This window comes from Argentina anserina, chromosome 4 (genome assembly GCF_933775445.1).
Source record: "Argentina anserina chromosome 4, drPotAnse1.1, whole genome shotgun sequence".
Lineage (NCBI taxonomy): Eukaryota > Viridiplantae > Streptophyta > Magnoliopsida > Rosales > Rosaceae > Argentina > Argentina anserina.
Genome location: NC_065875.1, coordinates 11,211,370 through 11,229,734, shown reverse-complemented (window position 1 = coordinate 11,229,734; position 18,365 = coordinate 11,211,370). Strand labels below are relative to the sequence as shown.

General features: G+C 36.4%; 3 protein-coding genes across 3 annotated transcripts; 1 reads left to right on the top strand and 2 right to left on the bottom strand.

The window, feature by feature from the left end:
* Window positions 1–1,832: 1,832 nt before the first annotated feature.
* LOC126791398 (putative lipid-transfer protein DIR1) lies at window positions 1,833–2,360 on the top strand. The gene has a single exon (XM_050517847.1). It carries the CDS (start codon window positions 1,869–1,871, stop codon window positions 2,181–2,183), a length of 315 nt encoding a protein of 104 aa, XP_050373804.1. The 5' UTR covers window positions 1,833–1,868; the 3' UTR covers window positions 2,184–2,360.
* A 925-nt stretch (window positions 2,361–3,285) lies between these two features.
* Window positions 3,286–12,836, bottom strand: LOC126792168 (signal peptide peptidase-like 5). The gene is made up of 15 exons (XM_050518647.1): window positions 12,789–12,836; window positions 11,896–12,177; window positions 11,627–11,785; window positions 11,325–11,436; window positions 10,212–10,328; window positions 9,312–9,469; window positions 7,132–7,308; window positions 6,558–6,592; window positions 6,285–6,441; window positions 5,474–5,527; window positions 5,311–5,403; window positions 5,097–5,239; window positions 4,541–4,611; window positions 3,717–3,800; window positions 3,286–3,604 (listed from the first exon to the last, which is right to left on the bottom strand). Exons 1-15 carry the CDS (start codon window positions 12,834–12,836, stop codon window positions 3,486–3,488), a joined length of 1,809 nt encoding a protein of 602 aa, XP_050374604.1. The 3' UTR covers window positions 3,286–3,485.
* LOC126790647 (mitochondrial import receptor subunit TOM40-1-like) lies at window positions 12,776–17,961 on the bottom strand. Its single transcript, XM_050516970.1, has 11 exons — window positions 17,778–17,961; window positions 17,499–17,580; window positions 17,300–17,399; window positions 17,119–17,214; window positions 16,970–17,020; window positions 15,898–15,963; window positions 15,130–15,231; window positions 14,042–14,110; window positions 13,835–13,918; window positions 13,358–13,453; window positions 12,776–13,067 (listed from the first exon to the last, which is right to left on the bottom strand). Exons 1-11 carry the CDS (start codon window positions 17,896–17,898, stop codon window positions 13,011–13,013), a joined length of 924 nt encoding a protein of 307 aa, XP_050372927.1. The 5' UTR covers window positions 17,899–17,961; the 3' UTR covers window positions 12,776–13,010.
* Window positions 17,962–18,365: the final 404 nt, after the last annotated feature.

The window sequence follows — 18,365 nt, the reverse complement described above, 5'->3', positions numbered from 1 at the left end:
ATAGTCACATGTTATAATCATCCCCCCCCCCCATATGTTTGCGATTTCTTTTCTACTATCATGAGAAATGAAATTGATGGAACCCCAGAAACCACAACATGGCAAAAAAGAGTAGAGAAAGAGAAATGATACATGATTCCTTAACATTTTTGACACATATTTAGATGGTGAAGAAAAAGAGGACACAGAGCAAGAAAGCGACCATGAGGGCCAAGATTCTTTGGCAGATTATGATTGTGTAGATGAAGAATATTACAATGTCACAAACATGATGGAAAAATAAGACCTGCCAATGCATCCAAACAAAAAAATATCTCTATCTACTTTTGTGAATAGTTCGCCAACGCATAATAACAACCAGCTTTAGAAAATGAGAATATTTTTGTCATCCATTTTCTAAAACGAGTTTTGTTCGATGCTTGGAGTCTGAGCTCTATATAAAGAGGATGAGCTTCTTTAGGAAGGCAGAGGTTGGACGAAAGAAAAAATCAGAAGATCGTGGCATAGTCTCAGAAAGAAAAAGTGTCATTCTACTAAGTGTTCTAAGAATAACAGTGTATAGTATTGTGAGTGCTTATTACTGTGTGAAGTATCCCTTTGTTGTATAAATCTGGTGTGGAGTGCCTTTTTCTTCAAGTAAGTTTGGATTTATATTTATCATGAGTTCAGTTGTTTACCTAAGAGGAATGCTCTAAGTTTTGTATTTGTATTTATGTTGAATAAATAAATTTTATTTGGTGCTTTAAAATCCGTCGCAAAAATATTTAGTTTTGCATGAAATTTTTTATCCTTGCATATGTACATTTAGTCAAATTTGTATATTTCATTTGTGTTTATTCTACTTTATTAGAACCCAGTTTTATTGCTTTCTAGAACAGTAGTGATTCCGCCAAAAGGAAAGAACCATTTAGACAAAGAGGTCGATCAGGTAAAAATTATTAACATGTTGAAGGCTAGTTCATAAGAAAATAAAGATAGAATCATAATAGAGCAGTAATAAATTTTTACTATCTAGATTTCACATTTTTTATCATTATTCACATTTACTAGGCATATATACTGTTCACCACTATTCACCACTGTTTACAAACACTCTTCAAATTGTGTGACATACAGCCGCATAGAGCAGAATTTTCCATAAATATGACTTCATCTATTAATATATACATCTCAGCAGTAAAAGTGATACCGAATTTTCCATAAATATGACTTCATCTATTAATATATACATCTCAGCAGTAAAAGTGATACCGAATTTTCCATAAATATGACTTCATCTATTAATGTGTGTTCCAGTATGATACACAAAAGGCCACGAAAAAGAAAGATTTGGTGGAAAGCATGGTTAGGCATACATTCCATATTGATGTTGATGGAATTGATCTATAAGTAAGACCATAGAACTTGGACAATAAACATGTAAATAGAAGCCCGAATTGTGAATCAAGGACCAAAAAACTTAAACCATGAAAATGTAATCAGTAGACCAAATTGAGAAAAGATTATAGATTCTACATTCCAAGAAAATAATAGCAGACCACCTCACAAAGTGAAGACCAAAGAGAACCCTCTTTCCAAGAAAAGAGAAATACTTGTTAATAAAAAGAAGAGGAAGAAGAAAAGAAAAAGGAAGAAGAAAACAATACAACTAGGTCCAAAAAGTGCAACTTGGAGGACTTTAATGGAGGATTATCATCATCATCTGCACTATGGTAGCCCGTGAAACTACAGAGCAAGGAGCATGGGGCTCACATACTTGTATTCCTCAATGGCGTCTGCCCTTCATTTCTTTTCCTATATAAACCACCATATCCCGACCTTTAGCCTCAAAGCAGCTCAATCATCCACAAGGACAAGTTTATTCATCAATGGAGACTTCTCGGAGGCTGGTTCTGATCTTTGCGGCGGTGCTAGTGGTGGCTGCTTGCATTTGTGTAGAGGTCTCTGAAGCGCAGACCATTTGTAATGTGTCTGTGAATAACTTGATGTCCTGCAAGCCGGCCGTAACAAAACCTAACCCTGCCAGACCGACCAAGGCCTGCTGCTCCGCGGTGTCGCATGCCAACTTGCGGTGCCTCTGCTCGTACAAGAACTCAAACCTGTTGCCTTCTTTGGGGATTGACCCTAAACTTGCCATGCAGCTCCCAGGCAAGTGCAAGCTTCCTCACCCTGCCAATTGCTAGAAGCACTTAGCTATAGCTACACTGTCAGATGTAACTACCTAGCTATCCTGCATAAGTTTAAGGGGTGTAATTTTGTATAAGTTTAAATAAAGCTATATGTATAACAGTGTATGGATGACTAAGATGGGATTAATTTTGGAGTGAAATGCTAAAAAACTTCCTGATTTAAATTCCGAATATTTGCGTTTCAATAGTTCGAATTGTTGCTGGTGGTTTTTTATTAATTTGTGTTGTAATATAGTTTGTATTCCTCCAATTGTACGTATTGGACGTCCTTGATTAAACCACTCCGCTCCTTGTATAAATCCTTGGATTTGAGTGAAAACTATGAAATGCAATAAGCTTTAGTAAACATCCATTGTCTTTAACTAGTGATATTTCTGTTGTTAAAAAAAAAAAACTAGTGATATTTCATTATTTATCACACTTACCTGCGATTTAAGCTATCCAACCGTGTTATTTGAATGAAATGACTCCAGAAGGTTAAACCATATATTTGATCACGAGGCTTGGAAAATGCAATACCATAATGTATCCTTCAGATAACCTATCAACCTTCAACACCTCGGCTACCAATCTCTCCGACACAACACTTCCTTCTAACTGGCCTCGTCGAGTTCTTGGACATGAAGATGATACGAACGATATGACAATGTTTAATTAGCTTAAAGCATGAAACAAGTTGATCAATAATTCTGAGTGAAGCTCAACAGTTTTTTTTTTTTTTTCTATGCATGAAAATCTTCTCAACTACCAACAGATGCACAATACATTTTCAAGATAAAAAAACGTTGAAGAACGATACATTCCTCTCATATGTATGCGCAACACCACCATAAGGTAACAAGTTCAGAGTTAAGGCTCATTCGACTTCCATGATTGACTTCAAACTCGTCCATATTAGCAAAATACGAACACCAATATATACCTTTTACATCACACAAGAAACATGCATGTTATGATTCCAATCATCATCTAGGATCAGTTAAAGTCTTGGTCTCTGTCTTGTGTTTCAATAATTTTATAATACTACCACACTTTTAAGTTAGGCTCATTGTTTTGTATAGGAAATGCCACAACACAATTCTTATACTAACAGATATAAGTCATATAACGCATGGCATGATCCTTGGTTATACTTACACAAGCAAGAGGTAACTGAATGGTTCAAATGGTATAGACACTATTATGAGTATTATCCTTTACACATGCCCAGAGTTAAGCAAGCTCTTCACAAATGAAATGAATGAACCTCTTTATACCATTGCTTTGTGGAGAACCTTTCCATGTACAATTGGGAACTCAAACTCTAGGTGAAGTATTGCTTTGTTGAGGAACACCAAGAGTAGCAAAAAGCTCTGTGCCATAATTCCAAAGTCGTTTCACCTCACCTCTTGACCAAGCCAAAATATATGTAATACCTGATAAAATATGGTGAATAGCTATAACAAGTCAAACATCTAAAGTAGCAGCAAAAGCGTCCAAAATGAAAACGCAGAAGAAAGAAAAAATGATTGGATATGAAGATATTACCTAGTGTACACGGAACAAGATAGAGGAGTGCAGGCTGACCATTGCCATTCATGAGGTACAAGCCCAAGTATGTGAAGCAAAGCCCTGGTACAGGAATAACCGCCCATTAATACCATCAACAAGACCAGAAGGATTGATGTTTTAAAGATTGCAGTCACGTATCCAATAATAATCACACTAATACAACACCAAAATCATAAGCAAAGTTTTTTAAATACTCCATGAGACACTTCTCAAGCCCTCAGCATAGTAGGGAAATAAGATATATCTATTGATTTGACTTTATCCAAAGCTAGCTACTTACACCTGACGTGATAAATCTGTTTGGTGTACATGTTGAATATGCAGCCATGAAATTAATTATAACTAAAGCCAGCCAGAGACCCTCTAAGCCAACCCCTTGCCCTCATAGCGTAGCCGATGAGCTTACAAGTAGGACCAATGCGATCCCTTACTCCATTTATATGAGTAGGGTAGGACTCTACAAGGCCTTTTGTTTAATTTATGGGATTGTAATTCACGCTTGTAGTTGACAAAGATAGCTTATTCAATGTACGAGTGTCATTCATGTAGGGGCCATAGTCCAAAAGAGGAAAGGACGCATAACACAGGTATACTTCATGCTTGAGCCATATATAAAGGGGGTTCAATGTTATGAAATCCAAATACTCCAAATCTCCAATAAAATTTTCTTTGAGAGAGCTTAGACAGCATGGAGGGTAAAGATAACAGGAAAAGCAAAGTATCCTACTTCATATCTATCACTCGAAGGGAAATATATCATGTTAAAATGAAAACCAATTAGAGGTTGGGGGCGCACTCACCCATTCCATAGCCAATTACCAACCATAAAAAGTATCCATTGAGCACCCCTTTCTTGTTATCCTTGTCAAATCTGAGATGAACAAACCCAGCAAAATTAGAATTAAGATAGCATATACAAACACTCAAATAAAAGAACAAATGAATAGGCCTGAGGGCAGCAGCGCCAGCCCCCCTTAAAAAAAAACAGGAACAGATGAATAATATGATATCATGCATTTCAAATAGTAAGCCCGTACACATTTCAAATAGTACATTATCTACACTTTTTTATATATAATTTATTCAGTCATCATGATCCCAGGTTAATAAATATGAACAACTACTTTTCCCGAGGTGGAAATTCAAAACTAAAAAAAGGCCAGCAAAATTGCCATTTTGTGTTTGATAACCAATGCTGGTAACGATCATTAAAATCTTATCTAAAATGGACAGAATCACGTATACCTAGGGAGCAGGGACTGTATGAATAAAAAAGAGGTACCCACATGAAGAAAAGGTAAACCAAAATATGTCTTCTTATTTCCTATTTTCCGAGAGAAATTGACCAAACAATACCTGAAAGTAAATAAAATGAGCAAACCCGGAAACATAATGTCCCCAAACCCAATCATATTCTGCCCACCCCAGGGGTCAAAAAATCTAGGGACTCTCAAAAGCATTGGTAAGGCTTCACCACCAGCATTGTCCGCTTTAGCAACCTATAAGAAAGAATTTTATATGATCTTCCACCTGACATTAATATGAGAAGAGGGTGAGATTAGGAACATACCGCAATCATGACGCTGTCTTCAAAGAAATAGGGTGACAAGAATACCCAAAAGATGTCATAGAGAAATGCACAACATAGTAGTACTGTAGCAACCTGAGACAATTTGACATTATAATATAATCGCATGTTCATTAAATAACCCCATAAAACAAAAAATGTGTACCTTGATGTTAGGTATTTGAGCGACTTGCAAGATTGTTATGATCAAGCAAATACCCTGTAAAAATGTACAGTTTAACTTGCATATGAATCACACAGTCCCCACAAAAGAAAAAGGAAGTACAGTAACACCTTGAACATAAATTAATGGTGCTTTTATAACGACCCACAAATATATCATAAAAGAACTTGAATGCCAGATTCAACAAAATTTAATCGGAAAACTACAACTGTAAAACAATGCGGTACGGAATTGACTGGCATTACAGAATGCCTAACGGGATAGTAATTTTCTAAGGGGAGTTCTTCAATTGTACTCTGGATACCTTATGGGTTACATAAAAAAATGGAAGGCCATATGTACTTTAAGCATATAATGCCCACTCAAAACTTATAAGAAAGTTGAGAAGATAAAGACTAGCATGTGTCACACAGCTATGACTCAAAAATAAAATATAAAATAAAATAAAAAACCTCTCAGAAATCAGCTCAATTTAACGTCTACTTCACAAATTACGAGGTAAAAAGGTACGAGTGTATGGCCATTACATATGTTCTTCGATGTAGAAAAATTGAAAGACTGACTCAGCAGTCTGGAAAAGTATTACTTTTCATATTTCTTTTGAATACAAACTTATATTGAAAGAAGTACGACAAAACAAGAATTACCAAGTCTATTCAGCAATCTAGACATCCAATCACACTATTTGACGGGCTGTTATTCAGCAATCAAGATTATTCAAATCTAAGCAATAGAATCTATCTGACTATATAAAAGAATTATCTGCACAAAGATACCAAAATTTTGAACTTACAAGAACATCTTGGCCAATCCACGAATATGATGCCTGCCGCGTTACACACCAGAAAATTGCAAATGCCACAGAGACGAGTAATACAACAAGTGAGAGATACGAGACCTCTTCAAAAATAGGCAGATGTATTCCTTTCCGTCCACCACTTCTCCATGCTCTGTTCAACAAGTAGTAGAGATATTGAGGTTCATTATTTAAAATAACTTGCGGCATATCACGAAGCAAGTGATAGGTTTAGTGCAACTCGAAAGAAAATACGATTGTGCATTGTACCTCAAAATCAGGCCTAAGATAACATTATGCAATCCCTGAAAATAAACGCTGCATCAATTAGCTTCACAGATAAGTTAACTGCCAGAAGATAGGGAGATAATAATGCTAATGTATGACGTAGTGATAAATACATTTGACTGTAGATTTAACAAGGCCTTGGATGTTTCTTAGTGAACTTTCATTGTTTTTTTTTGTACCTATATTATTGCTCCACAAATGACTTTCTCACACTGTAATTCTAGAAACACATGACTAACATCGCTTCTTACGTGAACATTCCAAGAAAATGGTGAGAAATAACTTTATTTATGAGAATATGAATGCGAAAGAATTGTTGATTAAAGAGTGAAAATCCCAGTATAGTAGGTTAATTGTCTTATATGTATGCATCAATCAACAATGTACACAAGTACAGTTGACTGAAGTTTAATTCAACGACACTTTTTCATTATTTGAGTATCAAATCACAGATATGAACCATAAAAGTGCTAAGAACTTTGTTCATAATCAGTTTCTTATCCACACCATTCAATATTCTATAATAAGGAGATAACTATAGTTTTTCGTTTTGTACCTGAATACCGCCAATGCAGAAAAGAACGATCAGCACCCACACAAACCAAGTAGACATAAAAAAGTATAGTAGTAACAGCATAGTGGATGCGATGATGACAAAAAACACAGCACCTCCAACATTAAGAACTAAAGTTTCATCCTCAGAATCTCCTTTTGCTGATCCCGCCCTAGAATCCTATTCCATTGAAAAAGATATCATTACTCTTCCCCCGAGCCAGAAAACATTATGCAGTGAACTCTCTTATTCAAAATAATGAATATAGCCATGAACATGAAATTCTGGCAAAATATATTGAATAATGGCCATCCAATTTATCAGAAGCTGAACATAACCTAAAAAAAGAATACTAATAAGAAAGAGGTTAACCACCATTAAGATAATCTTTCAAAGTAAAGAGAACTATCACTCAACTTTGCAGTAAATGATGCCAACCAGGAGCATATGACTCGACCCCATAACTACTTAACCTCAAACCTTTATGATCCTCAATTATTCATGTAATACACTAAGAGCCATAAGAGGTATTCAGTTTCTTTCTTTCTTTTTCTGAATTAAAAATCTTTTGTTTATATATAACAAATTAAGACTTTTTTTTAAAGAAGGAAACAATTAAAATAATGGTGAAATGGTTACCACATAATAGTACCAGCATAATTAGTAGAAGATACAAATTGGTCTTGATAAACAAAAATATGCAAATAAAAAATTACAGAGTACAAACTGTCAGGCAGCGATTCTATAAGAAATACCCTGACCAGACTCCCATAGGCAGACCAAAAACTAACTTAGACCTGAGTTCAATGACACCCATTCCCAGGTAAACGTCCTCCTTTCACTTTGGACACCATTTTTGTTATGATGAGGCATTTAGAGAGTATGTATGAATTCCAAATAGAAAGACAAATAAAATTACAAGAGGGGTAAAGGCCAAAATAGTTTTAAGATTTGCGGTTCTTACTCAACCTAGAAGATGAAAGACACCATCAAGGCTCAACTTTCTGGGGGATTACATAGGAATCAGGGGTTTCACTATCAAATCCCAACTTTTTCAGAATCTCAAAATCAACTTAAATCCAGAATTTCAGGAATTTCAGTTTGCAAAAACAACCTTTATTTATCATCTTTACATGAATATATAGGGCCAAAAAAAGGACCAAAGCAGCAAACATAAAATACCCCACCTAAAATGGTTAAAGGTTTGTGGTAAAACGGAAGGCATTGGAAGATGGAAGTGTACTTCAACTTGGAAACCAATAGGAGATTAGTTAACATATAATGCAACAAATTTTTGTTTCGACCATATTGTTCCGTGCAGGAGTTTCCAGCATTGCATCCATCACCAATCATATTTTTGCTTCAGAGTGTGATATTCACAGGCACCATGAACCATGATCTCTCAGGGTGATGGAACCAGAAGGACGATGCGTACAGGGTACCATGCAACAAAAGGAACCATTTTTGGTTGCAGTTAGAAGAAAAGATATGAAAAATTGATTATAGCAGAAAGAGATTGGTTGAAGAAGGAATTATGTCCTCTAATGACTGCCTTGCTTTTGTTTTCAGGAACTAATGATTGTACCCGTTCACATAACAGTAATTTCAAATGGGCACACATCTATAAGAATTATAGGGTCCTTCAGTCGTGCTCATTCATAATGCTACATGCAATAGCAATCTGTACTGAAAGTATCTAAACCTTGTCAAGTTGTCATTCACTGGTACTTTTGTAAATACGAGCTACATGATTTTTATATGGTTAATTTAGACAGTCTATATGAAATTATTAGATTCACGCTAAATATTTAATGTCAATTACACTACCTGTTTGCACGAAAATTAGGAAAGATGTCTGACCGTCAAATGAGATTAAGAGAAAATGCTGTTAAATGAGCGTAGTTGGTTGAACTAAAATATTTGTAGTCATGTTGTGCTTGGTTCAATTTCCTTTCTACAAATGTCATAAATCAGAAACGTAAACTCTGTAATAGTTGCTGAAAATATAATTTCAATACCTATACACTACTTGAGTACATTCACACTATTTTTGCAGAGTTTAACCAGAATATTAAGGGCAAGGTCAAGTTATGTAATTGTAAATAAAGACACATCTATCAGAAAAACAATAAGCTGAAAATCAAGTAATTTTAGGAAAAACTATGAGGCTTAGAGGTAAGAACCTTTTCTGCTAGTTCATTGTAAGGATCATCATTTTGCTCGACAACAGTAATTGTTTTCCAATATGAAGCCGCTATTACTGTCCCAACAGACATCAACCATAAAAATGCAACAGAGTAGTCCACCAGCGGACGCTTGGGAGAATAAAATAGAATCTCCACTGCATTAAGGAAGTTATCACATAGGAAAAATTGGGAAGTCAGTATTACAATAAAATAAGCAAACAGGAATCTTCACAAACAAAAGGGAAGGTGGAAGTAAAATCCTTCAAGTAAAAAAACAGCATGCAAAATGCAGATATACAACTATCCAGAGAAGCTTAATCAGTAAAACACGATAAACAAAAAACAACACACAATGATAGCAGCAAAGATTGAATAAAAAAGTTGAACCAGTGTATTATCTGCTAAGTGTACGACATTTAAAAGGAGGTATTTCTTTGGGGAAACACAGTGAATAAGTCTTTTGAGCCAGCTGCATTGCTAGGCAGTTGATACATTACCATTACTATGCTACTTGGCATCCTACAGATTGTGTATTATCAATACTCGTCAGTAGGATGATCTAACCATCTTTTAGGTACGTAACTATCCAGAAGAGCTTGCCCATAAAAATAAAATAAAAAATAGCATGTGAAATATCAAGTCCTGTCCCCATGGGGGGGGGGGGGGGGGGGGATGGGATCCTAAGAAGACAATGCCTGAAATAAACCGAATCTCAAACTCTATCCTGAAGTGGTCAACCTCACCGTCAGTAGCTCCCTCTAGGTGGTCAACCTCACAGTTCAGAATACCCTAGTTTTCTCCACATCAGGCATCATCTGCCAATTCAGTATCTATGACACTACTAACCACATGCTAGTAAAGAATTGAAAAAAAAAATTACAAATGTCAAAAGTTAACCTTTCTTTCCACCCTCAACAGATTTCTTGAGATCCTCTCCATCGGACTTTGTAACCATCGCAACATATATTGAAACATTCAAAGTGTGATTGTCAGGACAGCCCATGATGGCAAGCTCTGAAAAAATAAGAAAAGTTAAGAATATTTTACGTATATTTTTCTAAAGAAAAACACTAATGCTAGAAGTAATAATTGTAAGGTCCAATATCAAAGAGGTAAAATATCCTGCTAAATTCAATTTTCAGGTTTTTGATAAACATAATTTGATATATTACGGATTAAAGATACATTAGACACATAGATGCAAGGGAAACAATGAGTCCACAGAATCTTGGTCCGTGATTCTGATGACTGTGTGTGGCAGTACTTGCAGATTATCATGTTGCCAGCAACACACCCTCTACTACCAACACTGAATACATCTGATCTGCAACTTGTCCTCTCCATTCTTTTTCTGGACTCCAAAATTATAACCTCATGTTTGCTATTGATCAATTGCGGACTCCTCGTTGACATAATGTTATTGAATTTTTTAAATAATTACAGATATGTTTCTTCCATTTCAGGAAAAAACACTGAGCATCTTAAGAGCTCAAAAAAAATTATGTGGCGTATTAAAAGTTGAAATGAGAACAAAACAAAATCTCGATTCATACTTTCTTTTCTAAATGCAACTTGTCTTCAATTCTATGACTGCTACAACCATAGGCCAGATTTATTTAGTTCTCTCACCATGATTTTTTTTTTGGAGAAAAAGTTCTCACCATGATTTAGGCTTGGCATTAACAGAGTTTAGAGTTCGAGATCATTAACATATCTGGCTCAGCTTCACCAGTTTTCAGAAAAATCAGTCAAATTTTGAAGTAGGCATTATTGGATTCGTGATTTACTAAACACTTAGATGGCTAAAGCTGATATCAAAAGATGTTGATTTTTTAAAAGATTCTCCTCCAATCAAACCTATGCAGATGTAACTTGTCTTAGAACAGGAACTTTTTTATTGACTCAATCTGCTCAGTCAAGGTCTCAATGTACCTAATTCCAAGTTCTATGACTTAGAACAAAACCTGAGCCCCTACATAATCAAACTATAGCAAGAGTAAGCATAAAAACCTTGTTCATTATTTATCACCAACAACGCCTTAGCACCTCCGGCTTGTGCAACTTGTGCCTTGGTGGAGAAGTCACAATCACCACGCATCGACAATGCAATAGCTCCAGATAACTGCAACACAAATGTGGGACCATATCCACTCAAAACACTTCCTCAAACTCAAATATGCAATCACTTTTTACTTCTAGACCTAAAAGTCTCATCAGCTACGAACTTAGAAACCTCACCGGAAAAGAAGTTTCAGATAGGGCAAGTTAGTTATAAACAAAATCTCTCAAATCGACAGAATTAAAGTGAAAACCTTTGACAAGGATTTGTTGCAGCCATTCAAGGGGTTGGAGACAACAACTGGCAATTTCAGTGCCTCTTCGGCTTCAGCAGGAAACAAAGCCCCAAATTTTGCACCAACCCCCTCAATAGTCTTGCCTTCTTCACCGTTCAACCACCGTTCAACCTTCAACTGACAAAATTCAACAACTTCACATTAAACTCCGGCAAATGCAATCCGATCAATCATTTCAATTCCAAAGCTAACAATATGGATATTTTGAAACAGACAAATACTAGTACCATCAGCAGAGGGTTGTTGCAGGTGGGAGAGGTGGGGCCGTTATCCTCGCCGAGGACGTAGTCCTTTGAACCGGCGGCGAACGATGGCGCCGTCAGAGATAACAGAAGCAGAAGACGGAGAAGGACCGACGACGCCATTGGCGACCAGAGTAGCAAGCTCCTCTTCAGATTTTGAACGCCAATTTCAATCTTGAGGAGCCAGAGAGAGAAGAGAAGGAAAAGGAATTTGATTCTTTGAGCAAATTGATTGGGTTTTTCTGGTTTTTTTTTGGGGGGGGGGGTCTATTTCTATCTTCTACTTGTTCGTCTTGTTTGTCCTCTCTGCTCCTCAGGAGAAACGAAGGCGAAATATTTCGACTAAAAGGGAAAGACCGGTAGAGGACGAGCTGGCGCGTAACAACAATAATGTGGGAACCACGACAACTAAAATTTTCTCTATTCATTTATTTATTCCTTTTTTAATTCTTTAGGTTAGTACCACCTTCGCACTTTTACCGAGCCGCCGTTGCACTTCCACCGTGCCGTGAAACTTCAATACGCATCCATATCGTTTTGACGGAGGGTGGGTGATTGGTACTTGTTAGGGTGTGGCACCCCCGATTATTCACCGCCGATCAATGTCCACCAAATACAACACAGCGCGGTCGGCTACACCACATACCCACCGCGGCGCAAACTTGCAGCGCGGTCAACGGTTTGTATTTGGTGGACATTGGTCTGAAAGTGAATTTGCTTTGCACTACGATGTACATAAAAGGAGATTATATGAAAATAAATTTTTTTTGTCAAAACTTGGGGAATAAAAATCAATGTAATATAATGTTCCCCTACCATGTTGGATCATTTAAGTTGAATGTAGATATATGACAACATTTTGAAGAGTCGGCAATTACAGTCACTAGTGCAGCTAAAGCCTCGATTTGCATTATTTGAAATGCCATTCTACAACTGTATTGAAAAAGAAAAAAAAAACTCCCAAATAAATGACATCCGCTAAAATTGGCTCCAATGATGGAAGCCTGTGACAATAGTTTAACTCGGAAGCAAAAATTAATAGATATTATCTTGATCTTGCCGCCAAGAATGACGAAACAGCGTTGCTCCTCCAAATTTACTTACTCTCCAACAGTCAATCCAAACCCAAACTTGTAGTCTTTCTTTCTGTGATCAATCTGCACGGCATATAGTACATTTGTCAACAGAAAATTAAAAAAAGTAGGTTAATTGATTAAAAGGAAAACCCAACTGGATAGAGCCAAAGAAACCTAACAAGAAGGTGTAGAAAAAATCAATAAACTCAAATCAATAGTGGATATTTTGACATTTTCATAAATCTCAATATAGCCACTATTGATTCATGGCATCTAGGTCATGTCAGTTAACATTTCCGGAACAAAAGAAAAAAAGCAATTAGAGGAAAGCATTTGTCATCTGAAGGGAGACAAAATACACTAGAGCTCACCTCTGCGGAAAGGATAAAATTAAGACCCATATTTAGTCGCTCTTCCAAATAAGCAGCAACTACACCATTGGAATCAATCTTTCCTCGAAGACGACACTGGAATTATGAAGGCAAAAAGTCAGATGAAGTGACATTACAAAAAAAGTTCCACATGACCAATTAGTGATAGAAACCCAGACTCAAGCTCTGATATTAACATCATAACAAGCACTTTGAATCACTGCAAGAGAGTTTATTGACCAACTGATGGTGTACAGTTCTAACATATAATTATTGCAGTGATACAAGAATTACTGTATATCTATCACAGCAAAAAAGTTAAATAGGCATGATAAGGACAAATCTTGCAAAATATTCTCTTGATTTTGATTAATACTTTTGCAATAACAAATGATTACTAAACAAATACAACAATGTTTCCTTTTTTATATATCTTTATGACTAGTAGTAACTGAAGTATTCACAAGCAAAGGCTACCTGTCGAAGAATGTAATCATAACCCATACTAGCTGTCACGTCTCTTGATAAGTAGTTGTACATGAAATCTGATGCTAGAGAAACCTACAAGAAATAAAGGAATTATCACTAGGAGCCATGAAAAAGAAGCATGCATCAAACTATTAGAACAATCTTTACAGATTTAACCTAGTGATGCACATTTTGGTCCCAATCTCTGTTACTAACCTTATCATTCACCTTCTGAACATAGCTCATAGCAACAACCCCAGTACTAGCAACTTGCCCTGTGGCAACCTGCATGGGAAAAAGAAAACTAGGTTAGGGCATTAATGAAAAAACTAATGGCATTAATCACAAGAGCGCAGAACTATACAAGCACAGGAACAGGAGTCGTGTGAAAAGAAACTACAGTACCAGAAGAATAAAGCAACAAAGCGCAATCACACCACAGCCCATATTAGAAATAGAAATTGAAGCCCACAAAAGAGTAGTAAACAAAACCTATCCTGCAAACCACATCCATGGTCTGCTCTGTGCTCTTTAAAGATACATTTGTGCCTTTCCACCTTAATTTTCCAAATAGCTAGCTAAGACATCTCCATAGAACAAACAGGGGGCGGAGACCCTGCATCCACCCTCAAAATGTTGAGAATACTCTGGAACTACAAACCAACTGCCTTTAAAATCCTAGTATTGAAGATAACTCCACCTTAAATCATTCAGATTCATTTCAAAACCCAGATTCAAACAGAACATGGAGTTTGTAACCACTGTTATATCTTGCAAACACCTAGAGATTATTTGACTAAAAGCATAGCCAAATAATTCAGCAATCCTGTAACACGAATGCATAGTTATAATGTTAACTTTTTATTAATATTGGTGTAGATCAGTTTATTTTCAAGAAATCTGAGAGCACGTTCCCAATACACCCTACAGCTTGGATATTTTCCTTTTTTTGTTATTCATGGTGGTGGAAGGCATATTCCACTAACGAAGCCTTTTCAGGAAGATCAAATACCATATATCAGGAGGCTCATAATATCTTATTTAACTTTATCCCCAAAACTCTGAGATTAGTTTACAAGTTACCTACAAGGGAGGAAGTCAAAAACATAAAATAAATGAATAAATATGTCCGCATGCAGTTAAGTTATGATATACATTCTAGACATTATATCCCAATACATACCATCTCTGGTCCAACAATGCAACCAATTGATAATTATTTGTGTTGAGCAGAAAAGTTGCATTACACAAAAGTAGGAAGCAAAAATATGACCAATATTATAATTGGGCCCCAGGAGTCGTACCATCTTATCTGTGTTGTACCGAGCAGCATAGCCAATACCAGACTTCCGATGTTGACCAGCCCAAAAGACTTCACCACCCATGGACAGATTGGGGGTCACACTCTGAAAAGTGAAGAATTTAGTAATGGAAACAAGCATATAAACAGATAGATTGATGGAATATATGGATCTACTAAGAGAAGCATGCACAACATTGGCATGAAGACACCAAAACTTAATTAATTACTAAGTTTAAATTTATCAAATATAATGAACAACCAAGTTAAGATGCAGTTCATAAAATATCAAGAATATCTCCTACACATAATCATCATAACCAACAAAATCAAAAGGAATCCAACATAAGCCGAGAAGTCAACCTTACGAGGATAAAGACTTGAATTATAAACTCCACAGTGAAGTCATATTCAAATAGTTTTCTGCTGAAATTGAAGTGATAAAAGAACTGAACTTTCTAGGGGTTCTTATATTTACCAGTTGAAAGAATACTAGATCAGACAGAAATTTTATTACTTGCTCACAGAAAGCTTAAAAAATGCCAGCTGCTTCTGTTGCTAGTAAAAACAAAATTCCAAAATAATCAAAGGTGATAGCACCACCATCCCGAACTAAGCCATAGAATACTATACATACTATCTCTATCAATGTTTTCGTGTTGAGCTCTTTATACACTTCATGTTATATCATAAATATATGTAGATGCAACAACATTTACTAATGATATCTATATATAAAAGTTAAACTCGAAAGTCAAAACAAATAATTTACCTGAATATAGTTTGCACCAAACAATGCGCCATTTCCTAGTTGAAACTGTGACCTGAAATCTCTACCCTGTACAAAAATAAAAATATTTATAGTATTAATAACACAAAGTGCTTGGCTCAGGATACATATAGGAGATCAATAAAAAATGCAACTTGAAAGGTATATAGAAGATAATTTACTCAAATTATAATTTCCAAGAATAAATCATCACTTTCTTTGGGAGGGTCAAAGGAGAATCACAAATCGTTAAAAAATCTAGAGCATGAAGAAAAGAAGGGGGATGTTAGATTGGAGGACCAACTCAAGCACTTAGATTGTTCCGACATGTTTACTACTCTGTCCCCCTTCAATCTTGAGAAAGTTCAGTTCCATAATAAAATAGAGGTTACTTATAAGTTACAACATGTGGACTATCTCTATGATTTACTTATTCAATCCAGGAGAAAGTTAGACGGATGGACAGAAGTTTATCTTGGATTAAAACAATAATTTAGCCCTTACAAAATATATTTTGATAGTCCTTGGAAATGCAGCATAATAGGTAAAAGTACCAAGTATAGTCAATTTATATTCCCCTCCTAAGAAGCCCAAACAAAAAAGATAGCTATAGCTGGTATTTCACTGGATATATCTAGGTCGGGAGCCTAGTGTTTTCAGTTTTCTCCGATTCTACTTTCTTTTCTTCTTAGTCTCTTAAGACATTTCTAAACCGGAACAGTTCAACTAATCCTGGATAGCCTATCTCTTATTTCAAACACCATTCAGTAATCCCAATTTTTGTTATAGTCCAAGAGTACCAAAGACACTGTCATTTTAAGTTACACTTGCAAGGTTGACTTTTAGAAGAAAAAATGATATGCACTGTTAATGCTTCCAGCAGAAGATGCATATTCATGTATCTGAACAAGCTACAGATGGTGTGAATCGAAAAACACAGTCTTCAATTCAGCTTAATGTTGTGATAGAAACAGAAAAATACAAGAGGTATTAAAATTCAGTTTTTTTTTTCCTGAAAGAAAGTTGCATACAACGGCACATAAGAAACCAACTTTTTCAAGTCAGAGAAGTATACCTTGTAATCAAAACTGGCCATACCATGTGACATGTGTGGCTCTTCAGTAAGCTGTAGATACACACAGACACGTTACCAAATGGTATCGACATTTAAATCCCGAAACACGGAAAAAGGCAAGAAACTCCTTTAACGGCATTGCAAGTCACCTGAGAGTTGGCCTTCAAAGAAAGATTCTCAGTTAAATCACACTTTAGTCTTGCAGTAACCCTCCCATCAGTCAACACTCGTCCAACAAGCATCAGCTGCACAACCACCCAATTTTCAAACAGATTAGTCAACTCCAACCGCGCCGCCCAAACAACCAACTGAACAAATAGGACTAGTCACCTTTGGGTCCAAAAAATTTGCACCAAACTCATACTGAGCAGTGGGAATCTTTATAGTCTCGGGAGATTGCGACGGAATCTCCATCGGTCCCATGGTCACACTGATTCCAAGTTCGACAGCGAAAACAACAGAGTCAGCTCAAGCATACAAAAGCAACAGATAAAAAACTGATGCAGAAGGATTGTGTGTGATCCACAACCTGTGACTGAGTGAGAACTTCTGGTTAAGACCTTTGGTGAAATCGATACGCATCCCCTCGAAAAGCTCCGGCTTCAAAGACACTGCACATACATCATCTCACACACAGTCAAATATCAAAGCTAACCAAGCAGCCCAACTCCAAACATGAATCACAAATTGTCAAATTTCAAAGCGAACAATCCACACTTAGAAAATCGAATCCCAAGATTATTGAAACTAAAACAGCAAGCAAATAGAATCAATTGAATCAGAGAGAGAGAGAGAGAGAGGGACTAACTGTAAGCTTCGCGGCAGATCTCGTCGTAGGGAATAGGGCAAGGGAGGTTGAGGTAATCGGTTCGCTCATCCTCTTTGGGAGTGTCAGGTGCGGTGGGGAGAGGAGGAGCGAGGCCCGCCATTGTTGGCTAGTTGAGAGCTTCGACTGTGAAGAAGAGAGAGTATGAAAAGGGGGGGGCAAAACCTCTAAAACCCTAGAAGTAGTAACGAGGAAGCGAAATTTTTAATTTTTTATTGTTCAAAGAATAAATAGTATCGAGGTGACTTGCTGTTGTAGATAAAGTGATTTTTTAGGAAGGTGAATTTTGTTTTCGAGTGCTTCTATATGTGCCCGAGGACGTCCTTCCATTTATAACTTCATAAATCGATTTGGAGTATATTCTATTAATATGTAACAAGTTTACATAAAGAAAATGGTTGAAGCACAATTAAAGAACGCGCCTGAGAGGAACCACACTTTTTCAACTCCTTGTTCGATGACGAGTCTTGTCGCCGTCATCGGACGGACTTGTCAACTTCACGAGGGTTTTGAGAGGCACTCGGTCACTACTTGAGAGTAGATTGGTTGGGAAGATCATAAACAGGGGTT

Excerpts from the sequence above, each read along its gene's own strand:
- LOC126792168 (XM_050518647.1), bottom strand. The coding sequence starts at position 12,836 with ATGGCATTTCAAATAATGCAAATCGAGGCTTTAGCTGCACTAGTGACT. Across the intron at positions 12,178-12,788 it reads CTTTAGCTGCACTAGTGACT|ACCCCCCCCCCCAAAAAAAA; the intron begins GTAATTGCCGAC and ends AGATAGAAATAG. Across the intron at positions 3,801-4,540 it reads GGTAATTGGCTATGGAATGG|GGCTTTGCTTCACATACTTG; the intron begins GTGAGTGCGCCC and ends TTCCTGTACCAG.
- LOC126790647 (XM_050516970.1), bottom strand. The coding sequence starts at position 17,898 with ATGGCGGGCCTCGCTCCTCCTCTCCCCACCGCACCTGACACTCCCAAA. Across the intron at positions 17,215-17,299 it reads CAAATTTTTTGGACCCAAAG|CTGATGCTTGTTGGACGAGT; the intron begins GTGACTAGTCCT and ends GTGGTTGTGCAG. Across the intron at positions 14,111-15,129 it reads GGTACAACACAGATAAGATG|GTTGCCACAGGGCAAGTTGC; the intron begins GTACGACTCCTG and ends TTTCCCATGCAG.
- LOC126791398 (XM_050517847.1), top strand. The coding sequence starts at position 1,869 with ATGGAGACTTCTCGGAGGCTGGTTCTGATCTTTGCGGCGGTGCTAGTG.